Source organism: Lagopus leucura, unplaced genomic scaffold, assembly GCF_019238085.1.
Source record: "Lagopus leucura isolate 7727_CA_CO unplaced genomic scaffold, USGS_WTPT01 Super-Scaffold_760, whole genome shotgun sequence".
NCBI lineage: Eukaryota > Metazoa > Chordata > Aves > Galliformes > Phasianidae > Lagopus > Lagopus leucura.
In genome coordinates, this window is record NW_024962257.1 from 4,369,937 (window position 1) to 4,397,714 (window position 27,778).

Here is a 27,778-nt window from a genome sequence, read left to right on the forward strand (position 1 = left end):
AAGGTGGCTCTGGATTCATTTCCTACAAAAGGTTTGAAGGTTGAGCAGGCACCGCATCGCGGGAGGTGAAGCACTCAATGATTGTCCCAGCCCTAATGACAGAGAAGTGCACTCTGTTGGGTTATGAGGACCCAAGGCTCACTCCGACCCAGGGCTGCTGGGGGCTATGGGCACGCAGCATGGAATGCTGCAGGAGGGTGACTGGGGCTGTGCCTTCCTCACCTCCCCCATCCTCCAAGGATCAGTGTAATGCCAGCTGTACTCCGTGGTCTTGACAAGGATTGATTGGGGAGTCCACCATTTCAGCTCTGAGCAGCCCTTCTGGGGGCTCCCACACCAGAACCCAGACCCTGAGAGCATTTCAGCCACTCCTTGGAGCACCTGCCACGTTGGGGCTTTTTGTTGCCTTTTTTCCCCAATTCTCTTTCACAACGCACGCAATAAAACCTCCAACCGAGGCAGCCTCTGCTGTGCTCTGTGGTGGTCATAAAGCAACCAGGAGATCTGAGCACTCACAACAGGCAAAAATAACATCTGTACACCATGTACCAGCACACCCATGTCCAGAACAAGGACTGTACCGTGCAGGTGCAACAACTCGCCAGAGCTAGAGCCTCACAGTGGGCTTTGGGGAAGGGACGCATCCACACGAGCAGAGGAGAGCCCCAAATTGGCCTCTGTGGGCTCACCCCCCCACCTCCCTACGCAGTAGTTTAAAAATACTTCTGTATATATTATTCTACTCTCTCAGGTAACACTGTACAATCATATAAGTTCCTTTAAAAGCAATAATTTACTTAAAGACATCTCTATTTCTCTTTTTTTTTTTTTTTGTACAAATATTTACTGTGAGATATATATATTTATAAAGAAATTAACCCTCTGAGAATCCTACAGCAGCAAGATGTGCACCTTTTAATAGAGTTATTATTTATTCAAAAGAACCTAAAACCACTTAAAAGCATTTCTTTAAAAAAATAAATAAGTAGTGCGCACACAAAATCTCTCTGCCCCCTCCCCGTTGCCCTGCCCACCCCCCTCGATGCTGTGGGGCAAAACACGGGGGGCAAAACCATCCCCGTTGGTGCAAAGGGACCGGCGATGGGATGGCGATGTGTCACTTCATCAGAAAGATGAAAGTCGTGGATGGTGCCCAATGGCAAGTCCCAGTGTGTCCCCCATTTTAAGGACAGCCCTATTTGGGACACTCTTTGCAAAAATGAGATAGGGACGAGGGTTGAGGACAAATCCTACCTGTGCTGCTGGCATTTAGACTAGGCTATCACGCCTGGACATGGCTTGCCTGCAGTGGGATGGGGAGAGGAAAGTGCCAGGAGCCCACGGAGCTGAAGCACTGCTGCAGACCCCTCTTCCAAGCCCTTATGGCTGAAGCCGGGTGCAGGACCCTAGCCCTTCCTGCAGCACAGAGAGCCATATTCAGCTCCAGCATGAGGGGAGCGGTGAGCTACATCTTCCCAACTTCCCTCCTTGCAAAGGGAGAGAAGGCTTCCCATGCACGGCACAGTTTGCCTCATGGCATAATAGGGACAAGGTTCGGTGGCATGGTGGTAGATGGGTTGGCGTTTGGAACTGGCGATCGTAATGGTCTTTTCCAACACTAATGATCCTGTGATTCTATGTTAGTAAAAGGCAAACCAGCGTGCAAACAAGACCAGCCCAAAGGGCAGCAGATGGGACAGAGCAATGGGAATGGGTGGGATGGGCGTGGGATGGGCGTGGGATGAGCGCGTGTGAGTTTGCATCTCTAAGGCACAATCCACCTCAAGGCTGGGACATGGGGACAGGGTGATGTGCAGGACATGGTTGGTTTCCCGACTGGCATCTGTTGGTTTTGGAAAAGAATCCGCCTCCAAACAGAACCCTCCAGTGAATGGGGAATTCACAAATCCCAGCCCGGCAGAGGCGGCACGGACAATGCTCACGTCCTACTTCTGAGCTACATGAGATGCAACCCAGCAAGACACATTTCACCTTGATCTCCACATTTCAAATGATTTTTTGAAGGAGAAAATACCACATTGGTGGGTGGAATGGGAAAATACCCGAATTCAAGAGCTTTCCAGTCTGCCTTTTGTGCTTTTCATTTTTTCATCCTAGTTCTGGTGGAAGTTATGAATTCCCCACTGGAGACGCAGCACTTCAGCAGCTGACGCCCCAGGCCCAATTTCCACCCTGAAGATCAATATTTCCAGAATGTGGCTAATTATTGTGTTTACAAGGGTTCTCTCTACAGCAGTCTGGCTTTTCCTTATTAGCTACTTTGCTGGTAATTACGCTACTCGCTTTCACTGCCACGGACCTGCAGCCACTTACATCTGTTTTCTGCCTATGAAGCAGTGCCAGTGGAAAAAAAATCCACCCCTAAATCAGATGCTGCCTTGGCTTTGAGCTCCTGCATCTACCCAGCAAATCACCACTCAAGAGACCCCTGCAGCTTATTCATTCCCTTGCTTGCTTTTAAAAAATACCAAATCATTTCTTTCAGATTTAATATCATTATTATTACTAATATTAATGTTATTGTTATTATTATTTTGGTAAACAGTCTCCCAAAGGTTATGTTGAAAAAATTAAAAACCTTCTTGCCTCCCTCCCCTCCCCTTTCCCCAAATTAAAAAGAAGTACGTTAACGTTGCATGGTATTTCAAGTGTTGTTCTTGTGCAACTGAATCATACTGCCTGCCAGAAAGAGCGATTTTTGTTTTGTTGCAGCTCAGTTGTATTTAAAAAAAAAGGAAAAAAAGAAAGATAAAGGTTTGTTTCCTGATATTTCCTCTATTTGGATCTCGGCTCCAAGAAGACGCTCGCGCTTTCCCCATGGGGAGAGCCCAGCCCTACAGCCAGTACGGGACACACATGTCCCGGGACCCCCCCGTTCCCCCAGGGTGGGGGGAGCGCTGTGCCTGCCCCGTCCCCTCCTGCAGACCGCTCAGTGGTTATTGCGATGAAACTGAAAACTAGGAACAAGACTAATTTCTCAAGCATTCCTATGGCACTTGCATTGTTCTGCATAATTTGAGCGGGTTGTAGGGGAAGAGATTAGAGGAGGAAAAAAAATACCCTCGGAAAAGTCAACGAGAGGACCTAGAGTCATATTTCTGACTCCCTCCGGTATGACCTCTGATCCAACGCTATTGTTGCTTGAAGCCGGTCGAACTCATGCCTGTTGTCTGGGCTCAGGTCATCCAAACCCCTGCTGTCATCATCCTCCTCATCCTCATCACGGCTCATGAAGGCCAGCTCGTTCTCGTAGCAGAAGGAGTTGGTGCTGGGCAGCAGGAATTTGTTCTCCACCAAGTCCTTGGCGCTGCAGCGGGGTGTGGACGGGACCTCGTATGTTTTGTGGAAGTGGGAATAGTCTACTTTGTACTGGTTTTTCTCCTCAAACAAGACAGGCTCGAAGCGGTGGCCCCACAGGATCTCGCTGGCCAGGTAGGAGCTCCGAGCTTGTGTCGTCATCGCAGTGGCTTCTACCATGCCTTCGAGGATGACCACAATCTCAAAGTCGTCCGTCTCCAAGTCCTGGCGGCTGATCCCGAACAGCGGGCTGTCTTCGTTGATCTCATGGAGAATGGTAATGGGGGACACCAAGAAGATACGGTCCAAGCCTTTATCAAACCCCACGTCGATGTCTATTTGGTCGAGTGGGATGTACTCCCCTTCTTCTGTGATTCTGGGCTTAATTAATTGAGCTCGTACATGGGCTTCTACTATGTGGCTTTTCCGGAGATTCCCGACTCTCCACATCAGGCAGAGTTTCCCATCTCTCATTGCCACTACTGCATTATGGCTGAAAAGTAACGTCTGGGCCCTTTTTTTGGGCCTGGCCATCTTTGCCATTATTGCACCAATCATGAAAGAGTCGATTATACACCCCACGATGGACTGAACCACCACCATGAAGACCGCGAGCGGGCACTCCTCTGTCACACAGCGGAAGCCATAACCAATAGTTGTTTGGGTCTCAATGGAGAACAGAAAAGCAGCCACAAAGCCATTGACCTGCAGAACGCAAGGCTTGAAGGTATCATCTCCACCTGGGTTTTCTAGATCTCCATGAATTAGTGCAATTAGCCAGAAAATCAGCCCAAACAATAACCAGGATACCAGAAATGCCAGGGAGAAGAGCAAGAGCATATACCTCCAACGGATGTCAACGCACGTGGTGAACATGTCTGCAATGTACCTCTGTGGCTTGTCATCCATGTTCGTGAACTCCACATTGCACTGACCGTTCTTCTTTACAAACCTGTTCCTGCATTTCCTCCTGGTGTGGATTTTCCCATTGCCAAAGCCGTTAATCCCTGGCATGGTGGTCAACCTTAGTCCGTCTTCCTCGGAGGACACTATGCTGTAAGGGTTGACCCTGCCTGCAGTCATCCCTGAGCCAAGCCCACAGTGAAGGGGAAGGGTCTTGTGACTCCCGGTGTCCCCCTGGCCCACCCCTGCCCACCCCCCAAATTCTGGTGCGGTGGAAGAGAAGTCCCAGGCTTCCACGTCTTGGCAGCCACGTCACCACAAGTTTCCCGTGAGAGGCTCTGCAATGAGAAAACAAAGACAGGGCCATTAGGTCTCATGGCAAAAATGGGGTCCACCAAGTGGTGGCTGCATGCTGGCCGGAGACCTCCCTCACTGCCTTTCCCTTGCTTCTCTAGTAAGGCTGCTCCCCAGAATTACATGTGAGGAAGGAAGACGTCTTAAATTTTGTTCTTTTGTACAGCAGGGAGACATAGCATTTCTGAGAACCACAACAACACCAGCAAATGAGAAAACTTGGACTGCACTGGATTCTCTTAAAACTGTTCCCCTCCGCATTCCTTGTGAGTTCTGCTGTCAGAGCAGGGTCAGGTTGCTGGAGAGGAGAGCAGAGAGGCCAAGCTGCTCTCCTTCCTCAGAGATATTAATAAAGGTACGCTTGAAAGCGTCTCCATCAGTTCACATTGCCCATGCCAGATGGACTGCTGCCCAGCACATCACAGCAGCAGTCACCCGACCTCCTGAGCACCAGCTCTTCTAGGGTCGAGGGAAAACACAGAGAGATGTGGATATATCCTCCATTCCCTGGCCCGGGGGTGGGAGAGGACACAGCCAACGTGCAGCTGGTTGGAGATGGCCCCGGGAAGGCACTCACTCGGAGCAGATGTCCTGGCGAACAATTTTCCCAACGTGTCCACTGGGACATGGAACCATCTATGGTCACAGATAGGCTTTAATGTCCAAGTCTAATGAAGGGAGAAGTGGTGCTAGGGGACAAGGAACTAGTTTGATCCCATCTGTATGGCCCAGCTGCAGGGTTAAGGACTTGCACTTGTCCCATGGTGTGGGAAGACAAACATATCCTGCTATCCCTTAGCACCTCTGGAGTGGCAACAGGAGGCACATCATGCTGCAAAAGCAACTGCAAGAAGCTTCATCCCAAGCATCCTCCCAAACTGCCTCTGCCATCATGAACACTATTATTTAACGATGTGGGATGTGTCAAGGGAGATGACACCTTGCTGCCAGCAGTACCCCCCTGAGACCCCCACTCCCCCAGCCCAGAGGTGCCCAGCTCATGGCTGTATTCTCTGTTCTGTACCCGCTGGCCTGATCAATGCGCTCGATCCCTGCAATCAGCAAGAGCCCTGGGGACAGGCAGGGACAAGCATACCCTTTCCATTACACACAGGCCAGGCTGGGCGGCCAGCCCAGCATCACTGCCAGCAGCAGGGAGCATTGCCAGGCACTGCCTGCCTCGGGCTGCATCAGCCCGGATAGCAGCGATCTGCTGGGCTTCCTTTTACATAAATTCTTCCCAAATCCATCCTGAAACTTGAGGATAACTGCAGAAGCCCAGCGGGAAAATCAACAAACTACCCATACTTCCTATGTTCTGGTAAAAGGTTGATGCCCGCCTACGTCATGTACACCAAGTCCCTTATTTCCTCTTGCTGCTGTCCAGATGAGCAGTTTTATGCCCAAAGCTGATTTTTCAAGCACCTTGCTCACACTTTGGGGTATCAGCAAACAGAGCAATGGCTCTGGAGGTAAAACTCAGCACAGCTGTGCTGCTGGGAATGCTCAAACGTGAAAAGAGAAAAACAGACATTAAGAGTTAATACTGACGGTTATCATTAGCAATTCCTATTGACAATTAATATTAACCACCCCATGGACACTGTAAGCTAAAAGGACTGAGCAGGTGGCTCAGACAGCCTGGTCCCCAGCTCACGTCCTCCTCCTGACCACACTGCCTACATCTACATAGGCTTTCTCTCCTCCTTTTTCACAGAACTGAGCATTTGGAGACACACCAGGCTGCCTGCCCTCCATCACGCCCCAGCTCGCCCCACAGCCTCGTACGAGCACCCCAAGCAGCATGTCACATGCTTTTGTCACCGGATGAATTTACTGTTGCTTTTTTTTTTTTTTTTTTAATTAATTCTAGATGCATTTGAGCAGTGGACAAAATGCAATGAGCTCCCGGTGACCTGTGAGAGGATTAGCTGGGGCTGGATTAGCAGTGCTGGGGGAAGATGTGCCCGGGTGGTGTGGAGGCACTGCTTCAGCCCCTCCATTCTCCTTCTTACTTCCTCTTTTGATCCTTTGTCCCTGCTTCCTTCCTGTCCTCTCCTTTCCTTCCTATCTTTCTTTCTTCTGTCCCTCCTTCTCTATTTCTTTCTTTTTTCTTATTTTTTTCTTTTTCTTCCTTCACCTTTTTTTTCCTTTTTCTCTTCCTTTTTTTTTTCACTTTTCTCTTTTACTCTCCTCCTTCCTTCCTTCCTTCCTTCCTTCCTTCCTTCCTTCCTGCCTTCCTGCCTTCCTGCCTTCCTGCCTTCCTGCCTTCCTGCCTTCCTGCCTTCCTCACTCCTTCCCTCCCTCCCTCCTTCCCTCCATCCTTCCCTCCCCCCCTCCCTCATTTCTTCTTTTTTTCCTTCCTTCCTTTCTTTTCTTTCCCTCTCTCTTTTATTCCTTTCTTCGTCCCTCCCCTTCTTTCTCTCTCACCTTTTCCTCCCTTCCTTTCCTCTCCCCCACCCCCCCCACATCCCACAGCGTTTCTCCCCACCCGTTTATGGGACACCCTGTGGCAGCAAGCAATGCCACGACACCCAACTTTTCCCAGACCGGCTCAGCTCTTGTGGCACTGCCAACCCTCATAACCCCCCACAACAACGCGGGATCAAAGCATCGAGGGGGGGAGAGGGGGGGGGGACACAAACCCACAGCCGGGAGCAGCTCCAGCCCCGGGGACAACAGCAGAGCTCCGGGGAAACCACAGCTGCACAGAGCAGCGCAGCGGGGCTGTGCCGGAGCACGCGCTCGCTCGCAGCTCTCACTTTATTTAGCACAGTTTTGTTTTGAAACACAGAGTTCGCTGAAAGCTGAGTTTGCTTTTAATTTGAACACTGAGACCCACGCTGGTGCTGCAACCGCATCGAGACTGCCGGAGCATCCCAGCCTGGGAAGAAACTCACACCTTAACAGAACCCGCGAGCCCCATCCTCAACACAGACCGCAGAGAATTAACACGGAAAGACCCCAACAGGATTCCTGTACCCTAACAGCAAGAGGGGCAGCCCCCAGCTCCCCATGGGCTCTGTACTGCAATGGCTGACGCCAGCTCATTAGCTGACATTAGGAGCAACGACGCCTGCAGCCACCCAGCTCCCACCGCAGAGCCGCTTCCCGCAGAGCCCGAGCGTCTCGAGCAACCCGCCGACAGCACTGCTAATTTTATTTATTTTTCTTAAAAGGGGCCTAAATGTTACAATAACGGACAGCGAGCGCACGGGGAAAAGTTGGCTACAGGCAACTGAGTGAGCTGCTGAGATTTAGCATCACACCTTATCCTGACGAGCAGCCAGGACATGAAGGTCCCCGTGGCACAGCAGAGGTGACAGCCCATGAGCGGATGGGATGGCACAAGGAGGTCACTCCGGGCACTGCTGCCTGCCCTGCAGCAGGAGATAACGTCTTTATCTCCCACAGCAATGCCCTTCATGCCCCAGCAGCAGGGTGGCAATGTCAGTGTGAAGCAAGAGTCCCGATGCGGAAACCCAACCCTGGGAATCTGTAAAACTGTGGGGTCACAGGGCTCCCCTGCAGGGCCCGGTGTCAGTCTGGGGGAGGGAATTATTCTGCCTGAATCATTCGCCTCGCTGCCATCCCATCTTTGCGCATTTCCAATTAATTAAGAGCTGATGTGAGGCGAGCCAGGCCCTGACAAAGTCCCGAAGATAAATGTCCCCCTGCATCCCCCGTGCTGACAGAGAGGACGGGCGGATCTCCCACAACGGCGCATTCCTAATGAGAAATATCTGCTTGGTTTCAGAAGGAACAAGGTGGGGAAATGATACCTCTCTCACCAACCTCACTACAGCCTCACGTTGCTGTCAATGAGCCTAAATGGTGCACACACAAGGGAAACTGAGGCACAAGGACATTATGGGACCGGGGCACACAACAGTACCCATACTCAGAATGGGGGGCCCTGGGAGTGCCTTGCTGTAGCATGCGGGGGGGGGGGAGAGGGGGGGGTCAGGAAATGCCACATCACCCGTGGTGACCCCCAGCTTGCAGCCACCCTGCTGGGTCTGAAATCCCATCTCCCGGGATATTTCAGCTGTTTGTCTGTCTGCTCACATCCGCAGTGCCGGATAGCAAGGGGCATGGTGAGGGGTGAGGATGAGGGCAAGTGGTGGTGGTGGGGGGTGCTGAACGCTTTGGCAGGGTGAACAAGCACTGAGGGACACATGAAACCCCAGGGATGCATCCAGATGGCTGCACCCACACACAAACCCCTGGGGTCCCACAGCCCCTCCCCCTACCCCCCTTACTCCATCCTGGGATTAATTCCCCCCTGGTAAATCTTCCCTAGGAAAGCCACGGGGTAAAGGGTCAGCCCTTACCTGGCTTGAGCCTAGGGGGGTCTCTCCAGTGCTCCCCAGCCATGGCTGCAGGGTGCAGGGTGCCCCGTGGCCCTGCTGCAGCCCAGGAGAGAGACAGAGAGTTTTAATTGAATTTCTAGATTATCCTGGGGGAGAAGTTGTAATCTCCTTAAATCCAACCTCTGCTTGAGTCCCATAACCTACTGTCCTGCGCCAGGGAAGGGATTTAGTCAGGGGGAGGGGAGGTTTCCCAGCTTGCTCGTGCCCATCAAGCCCCCAGCCCCACTCAGCACTCTGCATACTGCATGATGTGTCCCACAGGGATCTGATCCCGCAGGATGGGCTCAGCCATTTCAGGGATCTGATCCAGCAGGCAGAACACATTGGGATTGCTCCTAGAGCCCTGGAGCTGAGACAGCGGTGATGGTTCTGCCCAGTGTCTTTTGGATCAAGCCCCTTTCTGGGTACTCATGACTGGGAGATGAAATGCAATAGCAGCCATCCAACCTGTGCTGGCAGCTTGGGGTCCTGGTGGGATGTACAAATCCCCAGCCACAATGGTCTCCATCCTCCCCCAAAAAATCCTCCCTGGACATTATGAGCCAGAGGGTGTGTTTGGATAGGTGACCTTGGGGCGTCTCCACAGCCGCCCCATCCACTCCCCTTTACCACGTGGCAGCCATCAGTCCCGCGTGCCCAGCGCGTGCCGCTGTCCCCAAATCGAGATACGTGCCCGGCTCCTTGCCAGGGCATTGTGTGAGCCAGGCTGTGCCCCAAACCAGTGGGACTGGGGGCAGATAATGGCATGGGTGAAATCATCCAGCCCCAACTCTGCCTGTCCCGTGCCCCGGTTGTGTCATTGCCCAGGGACCCATTGGTGACATGAGTTCCCATCGGAGGATGGTGTGTTTTCATCCAGCCCGTGCCAAGAGGTTTAGAGGGACAGCACTGACCCTCCTGCCCTGGCCCAGGAGGATCACCCAGCTGCTAAAAAGCACCATGGGAAAATAGGGAGCAATGGGACCAAAAGGACAACTGCCTTCAAGCAGATTTCTATCACTGGCAGAAGGAGATGGGATGCAGAGCTGATGGGCTCTGCTCATCTAGAGGTCATGCAGGAGCTGCTGGTTCTATCAACGCAGGCTGTCATGGGCACAGACTATCTTAAGAGCCACTGCACAGTGTGATACTGCCTGTGCCATAGGGTCCAGCTCAGGCTCACATCAAAGTCTCTTTCAAATCCTATTAAGAGAAAGCCCAAGGTGGATTTTCCCATGCTCTCACCCAATGCGAATCACTCCAGGAGCGATCACCAGATTGAGGGAAATCAGTGTGGGCAGAACCCACACCTAGGAAATGTTTATTCTGAACACAGAGTACTGAAGAAGGTGCCATGGGGAAGATGGCACCACTGGAATGTGCCAAGGGAAGGTGCCATGACCATCCCACTGGGCACAATGGATCTGTCGGCCACAGTGGTAGAGCTGCTGCCACTGCAGGGAGAACAACTTTGAGCTTCTTGGCATTGGGTTCCTGGTGGGAAATCTCTACCTTTCCGTGCTCCAAGAGCAGATCAGGGATGCTCAAATCACTTGAGCAAATGGAGAGGAGACACGAGCAAGTTGTGGCTATGAACTGTCACAACCCAGGCACCGCCACTTTCCCATAAGCATCCTCCACCCAAGCACTCCTGCTCCAGCCAAGCACCAGCAATTCCTCACCCCCTGTTTAGAAGCACAGCCCATCTCCATCACCCCACAGCTCCTTTCCCGACTCCTTTACCACGCCGGGACAAAACTGCAATTTCCACCCAAGAAGCGACCACGTTTCCAACACCTCTCAGTATCACATTGCCACCAGAGCACAAACCACACTCCTCGAGCCCAGGAAGATGAGGACATGGGCAAGGACGCACCGCGCTGGGCTCTCCGGGCCCTACTTACCCCACGGTTACAGCACGAGCGGCCGAGGACGACGCAGATGCTGAGCCCAACGCAGCGGCCGGCGGGGACTTCGCCGCGCTCCCAGCTAATTGCTGCGAGCTCAGATTACAGCTGCTGCTCTTCCCTATATGTCCAGGATCTGGCACCTCGGCTGCGGCCATGGGGAGCCGGCGGCAGCAAAGGGGACGCTCACCTTCGGGGCGACTGTGAGCGGGAGGGAGCGAAGCGATGTGGGAGACTTCAGTGGTAGAAAGCCCGAGATATTTCAGTGGGAATGTGCCCAGGATGCAGTGAGTCTCAGGGGAGCGGGAGAGGAGCAGCTTGAAAGGGATTGCGGAGGTTTTCGGGAGGGGAAGGAGCAGCATGAAGGATGCAACAAATTCAAGACTGGGGAATCGGACCCCAGACTGGGGCAAGGCAATCAGTGGCCCAAGGCGGGACAGTGGATCTTTGAATCTGTGATTTAATGATTGCCATGCCCCAAATAACATCTCCAAGCTTTCTCAGAGGAACGAAAATCACCCTCCTCCTCCGCTGGGGCTGATAAACACACAGGATGTTGCCTGATATCTTCAAGATGAAAGAGGCCTTTGCACAGTTTGGCTACTCCCGTCTTTCCCCCTGCTCCTTCACATCCTCAGAGGGTTCCCCTTATAGTGCTCTTCCCATCAGAGGAGCTCTCCTTCCCATGGACCTGGGCAGGGTGCAATACTGAGCAGGGCCACCTTTTTGCCTTTCCCATTGCTAGGCACCCCCAAACTGCAGGAAGGACCCTATACCCCAATACCCAGGCAAGGCACGGTATTTGGGGCACAACAGAGCATCTTCATCTGATGCGAGGAAGATTTAATGCAAGAGTTGCATAACGCTGGGGAGGCTCACTGCTCCCCGGCCTCTGAGCCATCAGGGATCAGCAGCTGCATTAATCCCCCTCATTCCCTGCCCATGGGTACCAGCCTGGTGGCCTTGGCAGCACGACGTCAAAGCTCTGCCCAATGTCAGCATCTGCCATACTGGAAGCACGCAAGCCCAGGTCACCATTTGGGTGGCACTCACACTGCACGATCACATCAGCACAATCACATCAGCACATTCACATAAGCACAATCACATAAGCAGAAAGCCAGAGTACTTTTTTTTTCTCTTCCAGACAATCCTACAAAAAACAGCATCCTTACAATAAACAAAGGCAAAGTTTGATGTTGGTGAGACTGCGCACTACTCTTCATGCACGCGTGGCTCTGCAAGGTGCAGGGTATCGCTCCCCCAGCAAGTGAAATCAAAACGGGAAGATTTTAGGAACGAAAGCAATGACATATCAAAACAGCCTACCTAACCCCCAAGGTCCTGGCTGTGCCCATCTTTTGAAGATGTCATGCAGTGGGTGCCCTGCAGCTGGGACAGCAGCCGGCCTGGTGGCATCGTGGTGGGTGGGATGCAGGGACATGCCCCCGGCGAGCAGCCACGCAGTTATACAACAGCATATTGATGTGGCCCCGGCTGCCCTCCATCACCCGCGGGGAGGTAACTGTGCATTGGCGTAAATGCAAAACGCCCACGAGCAGAGGGCTCCCGACCTCCACGGGGCAGTGGCAATGCTTGGGGCTGAGCAGGGTGGGCTGTGTCAGTGGGTCTGGGGGAGGAGGACGGGGATGGTCGCACCCAGCATTCGGCAGGCACACGCACGGCCCAGGAGTGGGGAGGTGAAGGATCTGCCTGAAGGATGCAGAGGTGGGAAGTGTCAGTGGTGGCAGGAGGAGAACGGTTCTTTGAACCCACAGCTCAATGATGGGCATTACTCAAAGAACATCTTCATGCTTTTCCCAGGGGTGGAAGAAAATCCACCTTCCTTTGCTGCTGGGGTTGAAAAGCATCAATCCCCCAGCATTCACATTGGCAGCAAGGAGCCCTCTGCTAGCACGGCAGCAGGGATGTGTCTGTCCATAGGGAGAGGGAAACTAAGGCACAGGGGCTGGATGGGCATGGCAGAGGGACCAGGCCATGCCACCGCCTTCCCCCAGCCTGGCAGGGCCGAGTTGGATGTATTTATAAAGCCGATAAGGGAGCAGAAAGAATTTTCCAAATGCCAAAGTTACATAACCTCCTCTTGCCCTCCGCTGCTGTCATTTACAATTATAGGCTCCCTTGGTTGGGGGGACCTCTGTGGCAGTGCTGGAGAAGGCATCAGGACCACCACCCAAAAGGTCTTCACCTTCCTCTCCTTCACTGTAGGACATCTCCAGAGCTTGGGGGGAGCATATCAACCTTTGCCATCACCATGACCTTGCTGGTCTCCAACTCCAGTGGGCCATTTGTAGCATTGCAGCCAGCTGGGGACAGTGGGGTGGGGAGCCCAGACTTTGGCTGGGAGCTGGGTGACCTTTGTGCTGAGATGATGCACCAGCATCAGCCCCCTCTGAACACTGATAGTCCCCCCCAGCAACTCCACGCACCCATACCAGCCCCACTGCCACTATTTTTTGCCCCTTCACAGACAATGACATCTTCCAAAACCTCCTCCTTCACCTCCACCACCACCACCGGCCATGCCTCAGTTTCCCCAGCCCCACTGCTGTCAAGGTACCCTTCCCTGGGGTATCTGATCCTCACCCAACTTGGGCCCAGCAGCGGAGCAGGGAGGATGCTGAGCGCTGCTCCGTCGCTGTGGCAACCCACCGCGGCCGTCTCCAGGCGACTGCCGGCACAGGGATGCTGCAGAGCTGCTCTCAAAGCACAGTTAAAGGAACGGGGTGGGGGAGCTTTCTATAGGGATGCACCCCCCCCCCCAATTCTGCCCTCCAACCAAAGATATAGCCCGGATTTTGGTGAAAAAAAAGGACAAAAAAGCTCAGCATCGCGACAGGCTGGTGGCGATGCCTGCGGGTTGCTCCCAGCCACAGGCTCTGCCATTTTCAGGGACACCTGCAGGGCTATGGAAATAATTGCTGGTAATAAGCCTGTTAGCCTCTTAACCCTCATTAAGCAGCTTAGGGGGGACACGCGCCGTTAGACGCAAACCTGGAGGTGGAGAAGGGCCTTGGCAGGGCAAAGGGGCATCCGTGCAGGGACAGGATTGCAGCAGTGCCGGAGGGTGGCAGAGGGGGGCACAGCCCCTTTGCCCCCATGTGAGGTCCTGCCCTGCATCCAGCCCTTTCTGGTGTGATTTGCTGGCTCACTGGAAGAGTGAGTGGGGATGGTGAGAAGGGGGGGCACAGCGGTGTGATGATTGTGGGCGGTCTCTGCTGCAGAAGGGGATTGGGGCGATGCCTGGCCGGCATCCTGCACCACGGATGGGAGCGGAGCAGGACTTTTCTAATTGCTCTGGTTGGAAAAGGTCCCATTTTTGCATTTGCTAAATTAAAGGATGTCATCATCTGATGTCAAGCACAGGCTCCCTTGGAAATTCAAGCTAATGACAGCTAATGACAACAAAGAAAATGAGTTGAAACCAGAGCGCAGGCATTCCCACATCACCCAGCTACACCACCACTGCCCAGCCATGCCTGTGGTGGGGGTTTTGCCCTGCAAAGCACCAACCATTCAAAAAGCCCCAGTGTTTCACCCCCACATGAGACATGGCCCACTTCTGTTCCACCACAAAGCTCACTTTTGCTACACATCAGGATGAGCTGCTGTGATGGGCTCCTTGGTGAACCCCATCTTCTCAAAAGCTGATGCAGGGTGAAGATGTCCTTTTTTTATGGATGCAGTGCTCCAGGTATGGGTCTCTGGCTCACAGTCGGGTGGCACAGGACAGCTGCTTGCTGTCCACAGTGCCTTCTAAGCAGGGTGATAAGCATGATGCCCAGACTTCAGCAGCTTTGGGGATGGCCATGGGCAGCTCTTCTCACCCAGCACCATGTGGGAGGGCAGCATGTGCCAGCAGGAGCAGGGACATCTAGCACTGTGTACGTCCAGCACTGAGGACATCCTGTGCTGCTGCCACACCAGGTGCCCAATTTCCCAACACAAATACCTGCATTGGGTGAGGGCTGCACTCCCCGCCGCTCTCCATGCTCTGCTGAGGCATTTGGTGCTGCAGCTGAGCAAAACCACAGAGTGGTTGGTTGTGAATTTCTGGTGAGTTTTTTTTTTTCCCTTCTATAATTTTCTCTGCAAGATAAAATTAAACAAACAAGCCCTTCTGGGAACACTGCGAGGAAGGGAGCCTGCTTTCCTACAGATGTGCGTGTCCTCAGCGATTACAACTGCCAAATTAAGCTTTGCTCGTGGCTGGGACGTTTGCAAGCTCTCCCCCTTCTGCCTCCTGCGGTTTTGCTGGTAGGAGGGCAGCTCTGCAGCCTCCTCTCCATGAGGTTATCACTCAAACACTGATATTTCATGAAGCCAAATTGAAAGAGAGAGAAAGTGCTTTTGAACACCATGCTTCCCTCAGGGGCTGCAGAGTGGGGAGTGCTATGGGTCACAAGTGGGAAGCGGGCTCCTGTTGCCCCCCCAGGTGAGAGAAATGGCCACGGCATGAGACTCACAAACACCCTTCAACTTTTTGCACGACTCAGGAGCCGTTGCCATAGTTCTGCCGACCACTGGTGGGCTTTGCAGCGCAATCTGGACCGTGGATCTATGCAAATCCCCAAGGCAGAAGTCTTTATGGAGGCATATGACAACCGAAAAAGAATAGCGCTCAGTGCTCTACTCCCACATGCCACCCCCCCAGCTTCACCATCATTTAAATCAGCCTTAAGTTGGAAGAATTCAAATCAACACTGTCGTCACAGAGCCAAGCAGAGAGGTGACACAACTTGGATGCTGCCAGGGAAATTGCCCCCCTGAGGCACAAAACCCATCAGCCCATCACTTTCTGAAACCCCATGGTAGAAAACGAACTGGCAACACACCATCCCCATCCATCTGTCTGGCCATTCACTCCGGGTAGGTCTGCAGGACAGATTTCCAACCCTCCTTCACATCAAGATCAGAAGAAAGGAAAATATCCAAGCCACGCTGCTGGGGCTGGAGAGCTGCCATTGGAAAGGAGATCAAAGCTTCCAAAGAGAGAGACCCCAGGAGAAGCAGGACATTCCTCTCTGAGGAGGAGGAAGGAGGAGGAAAGCTTGTGGCACCCATCTGAGCCATCCACCTCGCTGCTCCGAGGGCTGTCTGCTCCCCCCGCTGTGCCATGCTGCAGGCACAGATGGCAGTGCACCTACTGACTTGGGTTGTTGCTTTTACTTTATTTTAAAACAAAAACAACGAGGAAAAAAAAGCATGCTTCCAATTTGGGGGAAAGGTTGCTCAGTCCTGCAGCCAGGCAGATGCATTGATATTCTTGCAGTGCCCAGAAACCTCCCTGTCTTCTGTGGGGTCAAAACCAGCACGCTTCTCAGAGCTCCCAAGAGAGAAATCGGCGGAAAATGATGCTTGGCTACCACCAGAAATTCCCAAATCAGGTCCCATTCCAGTACAGAGGATAAAGGATCAGCGGTTCAACCTCTCCTCATTGAGGAGCTAGAAGCAAGCAGGGGAGATCGCCACAGTCTGCTCCCAGTTGCTGCCCAGAAAGCCACCACATCAGACCAGCTCAGTGCTATTTCCACAGCAAATTGCTCCTCCTGGAAGTTTTCCACCTGTATTTTCCCCCTGGGCAGAATGCTGTCGGCTCCTGCTCTGGAAAGGAGCTCCTGAAATGCAGGTAGCAGGCTCCTGGGGAGGGTGGGGGAGAGGAGGGCAAGGAGCAGTGGCTATACATATCCCATGGCACAGAACTGGGAGGGAAAGCAGCATACAGAAAGCAGTGCATCCAGGAGATGGGTTGAGCTATGGGCACTCCATGCTCCCTTGCATGGTGCACCACAGATAATGGGCTCCATCATGGCAGCAGTGAGAAGGATCCAGCCCAGCACTGAGCAGCACAGAGCCTGACCCCCGGGCAGTGCACATGGTACATGGCAGAGCCTCAGCTCTGCTTCATTAAGGAGATAATGAAGAGAAAGAGGAGTCTTAAATTAATGGATCGCGCCGATGAAGATTTGGTTCATGGTGTCACCATCCCTGAACACACAGCAATCCCATCCCCAAGTGCCAGTGGGCTGTGAAATAGCCTGTGCTTCAGGCTGTCATTATTTGCAATCTGTGATCCTGGAGGGAAAAAAAAAAAAAAAAAAAAAGGCAGAAAAGCAACTTATCATTTTTTGTCAATAAATGGGGAATTGCAGAGGCTCAGCAAGCATGGTGGCCAGCGGGTCACCACCGGCTGTGCTGGTGTGATTCATCCTGACCAAGCTGGATTTAGCCAAACCAGCCTGGAATAGCACAGAGAGGACAGCCCAGAGTTGCTGCCTGGAGAGATGGGACCAGAAGAGCCCAGCCCCACAGTTACCTTCCCTTCCACCTCCAGAAAAATGAATGGAAAGCTCCAGTTCCAACCCCCGCATCCGCTCCATTGCAGGTTGCCACACTCAAGCAACCCAAACGCACTGCAGAGGGGTTATTTCTTCTTTTTGTCCCCTCTTCAGTCCCCGGCCCCAAGGCTTCCAGCAGAGCAAGGCGCCAGGTACTGCTCTGCAGCATCCCCTTGGCTGCTTTCCCCCAGCAAAGTCAGCTGAGCCGCTCCAGCTCTGCTTATGTGTAACTTATTATTAAAGCTGAGCAAATAATTCAGGGAGAAAACTCCAGGAACGACATTTCGCCTTTTCATTTTCTGCTCTCGAGCTGTCTGCAATTTCCCCGGTGCTTGGGGATGATTTAAGGACCTGTCTCCGGCCAGGAGCGCCGTGCTGCGATGGTGGCTGCGGGTTTTTGATAGCCCAAATTTCACGTGGGCAGCTGAGGACAAGCTGGATGTGGAAGGATGGATGAGTCTTTCCTGGTGCACTAATTAGGCAGACAAGAGTCACAAGTGGGCTTTTGGGTGTCTTTCTGTGTCCGAGCACTGCTTTATGGGAACGGCGGTGCTCACGTCCTTCACAAATCCTGCCTGGGAGTGCTCTCAGGGTGCAAACCCAAAAACATGATAAAGACAGAGAGAACAAGGCTGTGAAATGCAAGGACTTCGCTAATGACCACCGCTTCGTTAACCTATGACTGCTTCTCCTTATGGCTGATCGATTCCCAGCCGGAGCTGCCAGCCCAGGCGCAAGATGTGCACAGAGCACAGACACAATGCCCAGACAGTGCGCTGCCTATCTGCACCCCAAACCATTGCTAAAACAGAAGGAAGATGCCAGCAGGATGATCTTCCAGCACCACAGCCTACCCCAGTGTTCCCTTCCCCATTAGCAGAAAGGTTATGGAGCAGCCCTTCGGAAACACCTCGTCCCCATGTCTCCGCTGCCACCTGCTTTGTGTGCTGTGGGGACAGAGCAGAAGGATCTTGTGAACCTCCCACTGGAGAGAGACCTGAGGGAGGCCGCATACGAGGCACAGAGGGGATGCTTCATGCCCCACAGATCAGAATGGGGCAGCGACACGTTGGGGCCATACAAGGTGGCTGAGCCTGGCACTCCACTGGGCCCCATGGGAAATTCCCAAAGTCTCAGTACTCTGCTCCCATTGTGTAATTGCACTTTGTTACGTAAAGCCAGCTCACAGTGATGCATCTTCTCCACATGCCTCTATTCTGCCAAGTTTTCCTTATCCCTTTCCCTCCACCCAAGGACCCAGAAGTGGGAAGGAGAAGAAAACCCAATGCTCACCCCACTCGTAAAGCAAACTCCAGGACTAAAAGAGGGGAAGAAAAGCACAGGCTGGTGTCAGGTGCCTCTCCATAACCCGTCCCCTCACGGTTTGCCTGTGGGGGTTTGACAACAGTGCTTTTTGGCTGACAAAATGATTACAGGGTGCCATGGCAGTGTGTTGAACATGGGCTTCTTCCTGCATTTCAAGCAGGGTGAAGACACGGCCGCAAAAACAGCTGTGCTGGGGAAGGGTCACAGCAGTATGGGGAAAGGTTTGGGGAGAATTATGGGGTTATAAGGTGGGGTGGAAGGAGGGATTTTTTTCTGCTTTGGAACTAGGGAGAAGTGGGCAGATGGGAGCATGCATAAGTGTGCAAACATAAGGACAAGAGGTGATGCGTGGCCCTGTTGGAGCGCTTGGGGGATGCTCGTGCTGCTGCCTGAATGGGGAAGCAAGGACAGATGCCCCATCCTCAGCCTTGCTGCAACACAGGGTTTGGCAGAAGCAGTGCCGTGAGCACTCCTGACGTGAATAATGAGTTAGTGGTTGAGGTGCCCGGCATGGACTTGCCGTGCCTGCGGGCAGCAGGTGCTGGGCAGGGGGAGGAGGAAAGGAGGATTTCAGTTCCCAACTCAATCTGTTGGAGAACTTGGCCTGCTCCCCATACGCTGAAAATAGCACATATGTAAGGACGTGCACACGCTGCTGGCTGCGCCCTCATCAAGTACTTCCTTCCTGCTGTGCTCTGCTGCCATGTCTGATCCCCAGCCCCACTCACGGGCAAAAGGCTCTGGTTCAATACTGGGAGCATCCTTCAGCTCTGAGTATGGCCGTGCTGCAAGCACACACCAGTGCACAGAAGGCAGGTAGGGAACCTCTGCGAATCCCTATCTCTGCTGGGATGTTGGTCACAGCTCTGAGTGTGGCTTGGGCAAAGCCTCTGCCTTCCCTGCCTTGTAATATCCCAAAGGAAACATCCAGGACAAGCACCCCAGGATGGAGGAAGAACAGAACTGAAGTTTATACAGGCATTCCTGGGAATCAAATGACACCAGGGAATAGGAAGGGACATAAAGGGTGCATTGCTGATGCATAGGAGCCCATCCAGGGCCAGAGCTCAGCATGGAGCTGCTGGCAGCTGGGACAGAGAGCAAGCACAGCTCTGAAATGTGCTCACATTCACCAAAATTGCTCCTGAGCAGCTCCCAAACCCCACTTCTTCCCGAAGGCCTCAGAGGACAGGCATTAGAGAGCGTGTGGTATCGGCTCTCCTGACACAAAGCCATTGTGGTCGAGCCGGGATCCTTATTAATTCTTTCCTCTCTTTAATTTCCCATTTTTCTGAGTTCCCTTGGCAGTTCCTCAGCAGTGGCCCCTTCCACCTCCACCACCCCCTTCATTCGACACCTTTCCCCCTTCACACTCATGTGCCCCATCTCCCTCCTCAGCTGGGATCCCCAGAAATCACTCATTTCCCCATTGCGCCCATCACCACCGATGCCATCAATGTGCTCCCAGGGGCTGCACGGTGCCCACCCAGCAGCAGTTACATAAAGCAGAGCTGGGGCTGTTTTCATTTGTGCTGCTTCCAGTGCTACACTCTTCAACTTTATTTGCATAACAACTAATTAATAATAATTAACGACTAGGAGAATGGTGCACATTGCCAGCTTTCACTAATTAGCGACAGAGCGCGGGCAGCAGCCCCATGGCGAGCAGGGAGGCTCGGTGCTTTTGGGGAGGAGGAGGGGGATGCTCACAGCTTGTGGGATGCTCTCAGGGTTTTAGTGGGTGTTTGCAAAGGGTGTCAATGTGTGGGTGCCTCGAGGTGGGTGCAGGGAGCATGTAACCCCCTAACACATCCCCGTGCCTTCCTGTGTGCCACCATGCCCTGCTTGTTCCGTGCCCTTATTACAGCCTGGGTCAGCACTGCTTATTTGTCTGGTGATGGCACTGCTCCATACAATTAACAGTAAAAAGTAGCAGCTCGCTGCACAAAAGGCTTTGCTCCAGCTACAGCAGTGGCAAGGAGAGCGGGGAGCAGGGGGCTAATGCCCATCATATCCAACCCTCTGCAGGATGAGACCCTCAGAGGACAGGAGATTTTGGGATAACAGGGAGTGCACAGCAGGGTTGTGGGCACAAGACATTCAAAGTCCCTGGCCCCCTGGAATCCATGCGTGCCCCATCCCAGGAAGGGATTGTCAACTGTAATGCCACCTGTAATGTCACTGCACACATTTCACTGGTTGGAAGTCAGCTGCTCACGTGTTCATTCCTCTACATTTTTGGGTCTTGGTGATGCAGAGGTGGCCCCTGGGGAGAAAAGTCCCCAAGAAGGGCTGGCAATGGGAGTGTCAAGGGAAAGGGAAGGGGTAGGGGAGGGAAAGATCAGTTTCTCTCTTCTTCAGACTCTGGCTCAGGTTCTGGCTGCTGACTTCCATATCACTCAGGACCATGTGCGTGTGCACGCAGAGCAGAGAGAGCAGCAAGATAGGGGAAGGCAGCAGATACAGCCCCCAGCACCTCACCGGTCTGTGCCAGCCCAGGGGAGCAATGTCCCCCCTGTCCTACTGCAAAGCTCAGTCCCTTTCCTCCTTTAACCCTTCAGGGCCAACCAGACAAGCCCTCAGTGCCAGCACCAGCATCACTCCTGCAGCAGTTCCCAGCCAGCCCTGCTCCACCATGGCAGTGGAGCTGCACACAATTACGCTTCTCTGCCTCTCCTTTGTAACTGTAATTCCATTGCCGCGCTGAATTGCTTCCCCTTCAGCACCACACATAATCCATTGCACTGTAATTATATGGGAATTTTAATATCTGATGCATTTGTAAGACGCACTTAATTCATCAGCCCTTTAAGTACGTTGTCATTGCAGCCCTCCGTGCAGAGGGAAGGATGACATGCTGTCAGATGGAGATCAGTTGGCCCCGAGTGTGATGAGTTGGAAGGCATTCTCAGCCCAGCACACCGAGCACCTGGGGGTCCCAGAAGGGCCCCCAAAGATGAGGGACCCACGTTTGGGAAGGCCTAGACTAACGCAAAGGGAGTAGCTTCTACCCAAGGCTTATTTTTCCTGGCATTTGTTTCGGTGGCTCATTTCCAGGCACGTCCTAAAAGGGAACCAAAGGCCTTTGCAGTGAGGACAAAGCAATGATTTTCCCAGCCCGGGCAGAAGGGATTCGATCACAGGAGCCCTTGTTCCTGCTGCTTCAAGGCACGGGCTCCCTGTGTCACACAGCTGAGAGGGACAATGAGTGGCAGCTCCAGATGACGCCTGGGCTCCATCCTGTCCAAACACTGACACATGCACCAGAAGGGATGGGGGACAGTCACCACATGAACTCAGTCACTGTGGGGTGTCACAGGTGGTCCCTGAGGGGACACTGGCGGGTGACATCATGTTTTTTGCACTGGTGTCACTCTCGTTTTTCCAGCCTAAGTCAATCTCCTGTCCTCCCTGGCAGCTGTCCCCAAAGGTGGCACCCAGGGGTGGTGGCCTCCTGCCCCACCACTGGGGCATGACAGAGCCCTGCCAGATCCCTGCAGCACTGAGTGACCCCATACATTCAGAACCGAGCGAGGGACCCTGCACATCCCACAGCCAAACCCTGCTCCTGTCTCCCACAAGCTCTGCCAAAGCAGAGCCAGAAGGGAACACTGGGTGAATGCTACCGTGAGCACCAGGGCCACCATCCAGGGCAGCTCACAGAAGCTGAGGGCAAGAAATGAGCTGTGACCAATCTGCTGTCCCCACCACCCTCCTGTCCCTGTGCCCCCAGGTCACAGCACGTACAGCAAGCCTCAAGTCTGCATCTTGCTGCAAAGATGCTGCACAACATTGCCACGGACTCCCTGACCCACGCAGAGCTCAGCCTGTAGCAGGGCATCTCAAACCCAAGGTATGCAAGGGGCAGGCAATGTCCCATGTCCCCATCCAGGAGGAAGCCAGTACCTGCTCATTCTTACTATGGGAAGTCTCATCCCACTGCTCACAGACTGCCTCAGTTTCCCCACCTGCACAGTGGGGATTTGCTCTCTGAGGAAGGCAGAAAAGTGAGCACAGATAGCAGCAGACGCCCACCCCCCCCCCCTGACCCAACACCTCACACCGGGACAGGGTCTTTCCTCTCTCCCCCTCCCTGTCCCCTCCTTCTTCAGGGTGCTGCCACCTGGATGGATTTCACCTCCCTAGGTCAGAAGATGAAGCTGCCCACTCACCCAGCCCTGCCACCACTCTCGTATGGCTGCTGCCCCCCCTCAGGGCCCAGAGCATCCCCCTCCCTCCCCAAAAAGCACCAATCCAAGGATGCAGGCTGTGCTGCAGCTCTGCCGGTGGCACTGGCGGCTGAGCAGAGCAGACTGCAGCACGGCCGTTACGTAAGCCCAAGCTGCTCCAGGGATGTAGGACACAGGAGTTTGTCCCCCAGCCCACCCAGGGGTGTCACCATCAGCCCACTTCAGAGCCAGGGCTTGTGGAGACCACTGCCAACTTTGCCTGTGGTGCAAAGGGTGCGGAGGGGCAAGGGTGGGCTTGGGGTTGCTGTAGCCCTGCCATGGGATGGACAGTAGTGGCAGGGGACAGCAGTGGGGGGACGGGTGTGCACGAGAGCTGTGTCACTGTGGGGTAAGGAGTGGGGCAGGTGGTGGGCACTGTGCCCACATACCACTGAGCCCCTTTGAATCCCTTGGCCACGAGCACACAAGTGACAGCAGGGGACAGAGCTGGTGGCCAGGCTGGAGTTCCTGAGCTGCATGTCCATCGAGGTGATTCAGGGAGCAGGATGAACATCAGCCAGGACAAAGGATCCCAGCCTCACTCCCAGCCTGCTTCCACCTGTTACAGCCACATCTGCATCCCAGCATTCCTGAGTGCAGCATCCCTGGTTCAGCAACTGTGGGCACAGCATACCTGCAGCCTACACTCCAGAGGACATCCTTAGGATCAGCATCCCCCAGAGAGCACCCCCACACTGTTCTTGGCATTTGGCATCCCTGGGGTCTGCATCCCTGGGACTTCCAGCACAGTATGGGGAGTCAGGATTAGGGTTTCGTAGAGCTAACTAAGAAATTCTTCCCTTGTGGCACAACCCCGGTGGCACTTGTTATGAAGGATGGGGACAGTGACAAGAGACCCCATGGCCCCCAGCCGTGTGTCCTCCTCCTGACTTTCCACCAGGAGCAGTCTAGATCTTCCATTTAGGGGGAGGGAAAAAAAATATCTCAGGCTAAGGCTCCTGGCAATAGGAGCTACCAGAACGGGGAATTAATGTTAATTAATTCATAATGACGCTGAGATAGTGATACCAGATGCTTCAAAAGTCCAACGGGGGAATCTGAAAGAGCTCTGCAAAAAAATCCGTCGCCCACTGGCACTTTTGCAAGCTGGGAGCGAAGGAGTGAGCTGGGAAGTGGAGCGGTGACAGCGGGGCATGTCCCCATGGGGTGACAGGCACACAGTCAGAGCTGTGGGGCCACCCCAGCTCCCTGCAGCCCCTGATCCCACCTTTCTCCTTGCCCCCACCTGAGCTCAGATGCTGCAGTGGAGCAGACAGCTCCCACTGTGCTGAGATGCGTTTCACCCACGGGGAGGGTAGATGGATAGGGTCGTGATGTGAGATGGGGAAACGAGTCCTTTGCCAGCTGCTGTCCCCATGCTTGGGTGATGCTCCTTCAAAGTGGTTTAGCAACATGGGGAATAGGTGAAACAGAGCTGTTTTCTCCTTTCTCCCTGAGAGTCAGCTCACATCACCCATGTGGAGAGTCCAAACCCAGCTGGCTGCAAGCAGAGAGGGGCAGAAGAGAGAAGTGGACTGAAGCCTCCGTCACCTCCTGGGGCTGCAAACCCCAGCAGAACTGCAGGCATGAACTCAGCAGAAGACAGTGAAAAGCCCTAAGCATGCTGCACCTGTCTTCTCTCCATCCTTCTGACCAATTCTGAGGGGGTTACACTACCTTCATGGTGATGCAATGGCACCCTGTACTCATCAAGACCCCCAAATGGACTCAAAGCTCAGAGAGGTGCCCAAGGCCCTGCAGGAACAGCAGTGCTGGAGCAGGATGGGGCTTACATAAGGTGTCTGTGTGCCACGTGCCCCAGCACAGTGGAGAGGGGGCCAGACCCATACTTCCCCCTCTCTCCACACAGTGACACACAGTGACAGCTCCCCCAGTCCTTCCAGAGACACAGAGCCACTCACACGTCCTATTTCCTCCCTGGTGAGGATGGGTGAGGCACTCAATCCTGTCTGCCTCCAAGGAGAAAACACCATTTTGAAGCTCACGGTGCCATTCCCTACAGAGTCCCTCCAAAGTTCCCCTACAGAAGGACAGGGACCTCCGTGCTGTCCCCAAGCTGCAGCTGTGCCTGCCCTTTGCTCAGTACACCCACACTGTGCCACCAGCATTCAGCTCCAGTGGGGTCACCTCAGGGCTCCTAAAAAATCCACCTTACATTCATAGGGAAAGCCTCCTTTTGGGGAGAGAACAGCAGAAACAACGCCGGCTGTCATGGATCAGAGGGGTGAGATGGAAAGTGGCCCTTAAGGCGTCCGCTGGAGAGCAGCTGCTGTTTATTGGGCGCGTAGGGTAACGCTCAGCGTTATTCCAGGCCTGAAAGGAGCAGACGGGGATTTTTCTTTTATATGCATATATATATACATATATATATAATTATATCAGCCTTGTTTTCATTATTTTCTGGCAGCTCTGACGCTTTGTGCATGCACAAAGGGAATCTCACCCGCTGCTCAGAACAAAAGGACCAGGAAAGTTTTCCAGCTCAGAGCAGGGGATGAAGGGGAAGGAGCTCAGAGGAGCTGGTGCTGATTTTGAAGCAAGCAGTGCCACAGCCCAGTCCTTCAGTGCCTGAGGGACACACGGGGTCCCTATCCCCATTGGGGCCACCCCAATGAGGTCCCCACATTCTGATTTGGGGCCATGAAGCACTTCCCATCACTCCGCACGCTGCCAAGCACTCATCACGGGTGCAACACCCAGGGATGGATCGACCCCACGGGTAAAGCTGCCCTGCAATCGCTGCTCAGGGATTGTGCCACAGCTTTCCCAACAGCAGAGGTGAACGGCGCGTGCAAACCAAATCCCCGCTGTGCTTTCTAAGAACGGGAATGCAAAAATCAAACCCTCATTCGCCAGCACCACTGCAAAACAGGTGGTTCCGAACTGCAGGGGCGGGGGGGAGAAGAACCCCCATTTGGTGACTGTGTGCTCTGCAAAACTGCCCGGGGATGAATGCTGCTAAATACACACCATTTTCTCCCTCCCTTGCTCTATAATTAAGAGAGACTTCTAAAAATACAAACAGCCTCATGCACCCAGAAAGGCGTGCAGGTGCTGCTCACTGAGGCACTCCAGCACAGCTCATTTTCTGTACGATTTTCGCAGCCTGGCTCGCTCGGTGCCGATACTGTTACAGTGATGCAATCCTGCTGCTGCCGGTGGATTGCTTCGCTTTCTCTCTGCGCTTTGCAGTTTGCTTCGAGTCCCCCCCAGCTCCCCAGGAACGAGGATCACACAGGGGCACGCACAGGGCACAACCCCACACAGACATCTCCCAACCGCTGTGCAAAAGTTTGGGCTGAGAAGGTGAGCTGCCCCCAGGGGGGTGAACGTGGCACCAGCGCTCCCCAAAAGGCAGCAGAAATCCTTACCCTCCAGCACTGGGGGGGGGGGGGGGGGGGCGCAGCATTGACACAGGCACCACTTTCTTTCCCTCAAACCAAACCCATCGTAGCATTTCGGGCACGGCCATCCATAGGGTTGGGGGCGAAGGTGAGAACTTGATCAGTGATGCTGCTGCCGCAAAACTTCCCCGTGTTATTGTTCCTCCGTGAGGGCTGTGAGAGGTGGAAGTGATTGACTCACTATGAGACTGCTGTTTTCATCTCCGAGTCGGGATCAGAGCTCTGGGAGCTCAGCAGCCTGCGGCCAGCACTTACCTCTCACTGCATCCAGCCCCCCCGGCCCTGAGGTGCAGGTCCTGCAGAGTTAGCTGGCTGGGGACCCCACGTCCGCGCCGCGTCCTCCCAATGCTGGCGTTCGGCTGCTGGTTCTCAGGCACAGACCCAACCCTTCCATTGCTATCATCCAAAAAAAAAAAAAAAAAAAAAAAAATTTCTTCAAAAAGGAGGTGGGGGGAAAAAAAAAAAAAAAAAAAAAAAAAGAGGGAGTTTGAAAAAAATATATCACGTTTTTTTGTTGCTTTGGTTCCCCCCCGGAGAAAAATAATGAAAGAGATAAATCCCAGCAGCCAACAGATCCAGACTCAGGTGCATTTAGCTTCAAACTCCCTCTGCGCTCTCAAAGCCTTCACCCTCAGATGGGCTCTGGAAGATGCTGGGGGGCCCATCGCTGCCAAAGTGTCATCAAATATCCTTCGGGCTCAACTCCGCTCCTGCCCATGGAGGGACGACTTCTCTGCTGTGGAGTTGGCAGGGATGTGCCTGCCTCAGCCCCAGCGCGCGGGGTGGGTGGCTCGCTGGGTTGGTGGTTTGTTGATTTCTTTTTTTTAATTATTTCTTTTCCCCCTCTGCTATTGGTTTCCTCGCTATCTGATCCTGAGCAGCGCTGCAGCTCGGCGCTCCCCTGCTTTTCCCCAGCAGCTTGACAGGGAATGAAACGCAGACACCCAGCGAGACAGGCTCAGGCTTCTACAAAGCTCCACTCCCTCCTACCGCCTTTGTCCGCGAACAGCAACTCCTCCAACTCAGCCCGTAGACACAAGTGAACCTCTGCATCAGCACTTTCCTAATGGCTGCTTCGCCCGAGTCCTTCGGCCCTTCTTCTTCCTCTCCCACACCTCAATGCTTCCGTTTGCTTTCACTAAACACAGCCCCACCGCAGCGATGCTCCCGGCTCAGCTCCCCCCCCCCCCGGGGGGCTCACAGCCCCACACTCCATCGCTGCCCTTTCTGGGCTCCTTCCACGAAAAATCAATGGCAGGGACGGCTGCCCCACAGCCTTTGCTTGGCTTTTGGCTGCTTTAGGGGCAAGGCTGAAAGGATGCTTCTTTTTAGGGCAGGTGGGGATTGTTTTATTGTGTGTGTATATATATATATATATATATATATATATAAGGCTGGTCAGAATCCAAGTTTATTTCATGGCGATGAGTGATTATTTGAGGCCGTACGGGAGGCTGTGGGTGTCTCTGGGTCACGCTGTCCATATAATAACAAGGCCTTTGCAGAAAGAGTCAAAGTTCTGGCTTCTTCCCCTGGGAGGGCAGAGGGTGGGCTCCAACCCAGGCTGGCCCCCAGCCAGCACGAGATGCACTGCAGCCCCCAGCT

The 27,778-nt window shown here is 53.7% G+C and overlaps 1 protein-coding gene across 3 annotated transcripts; it reads right to left on the reverse strand.

Annotated features, from left to right (window-relative positions):
• Nucleotides 1–812: 812 nt before the first annotated feature.
• On the reverse strand, nucleotides 813–26,591 carry LOC122176042 (ATP-sensitive inward rectifier potassium channel 12). Of its 3 annotated transcripts, none has more exons than XM_042864240.1 (2): nucleotides 26,429–26,591; nucleotides 813–4,559 (listed from the first exon to the last, which is right to left on the reverse strand). In XM_042864240.1, the coding sequence occupies exon 2, from the start codon at nucleotides 4,399–4,401 to the stop codon at nucleotides 3,112–3,114; it is 1,290 nt and encodes a 429-aa protein (XP_042720174.1). In that variant the 5' UTR covers nucleotides 4,402–4,559; nucleotides 26,429–26,591; the 3' UTR covers nucleotides 813–3,111. The 3 variants fall into 3 exon arrangements, with proteins under 3 accessions (XP_042720174.1, XP_042720173.1, XP_042720175.1); XM_042864239.1 differs by lacking the exon at nucleotides 26,429–26,591 and adding an exon at nucleotides 10,832–10,936; XM_042864241.1 differs by lacking the exon at nucleotides 26,429–26,591 and adding an exon at nucleotides 8,910–10,795.
• Between the last annotated feature and the right edge of the window lie 1,187 nt (nucleotides 26,592–27,778).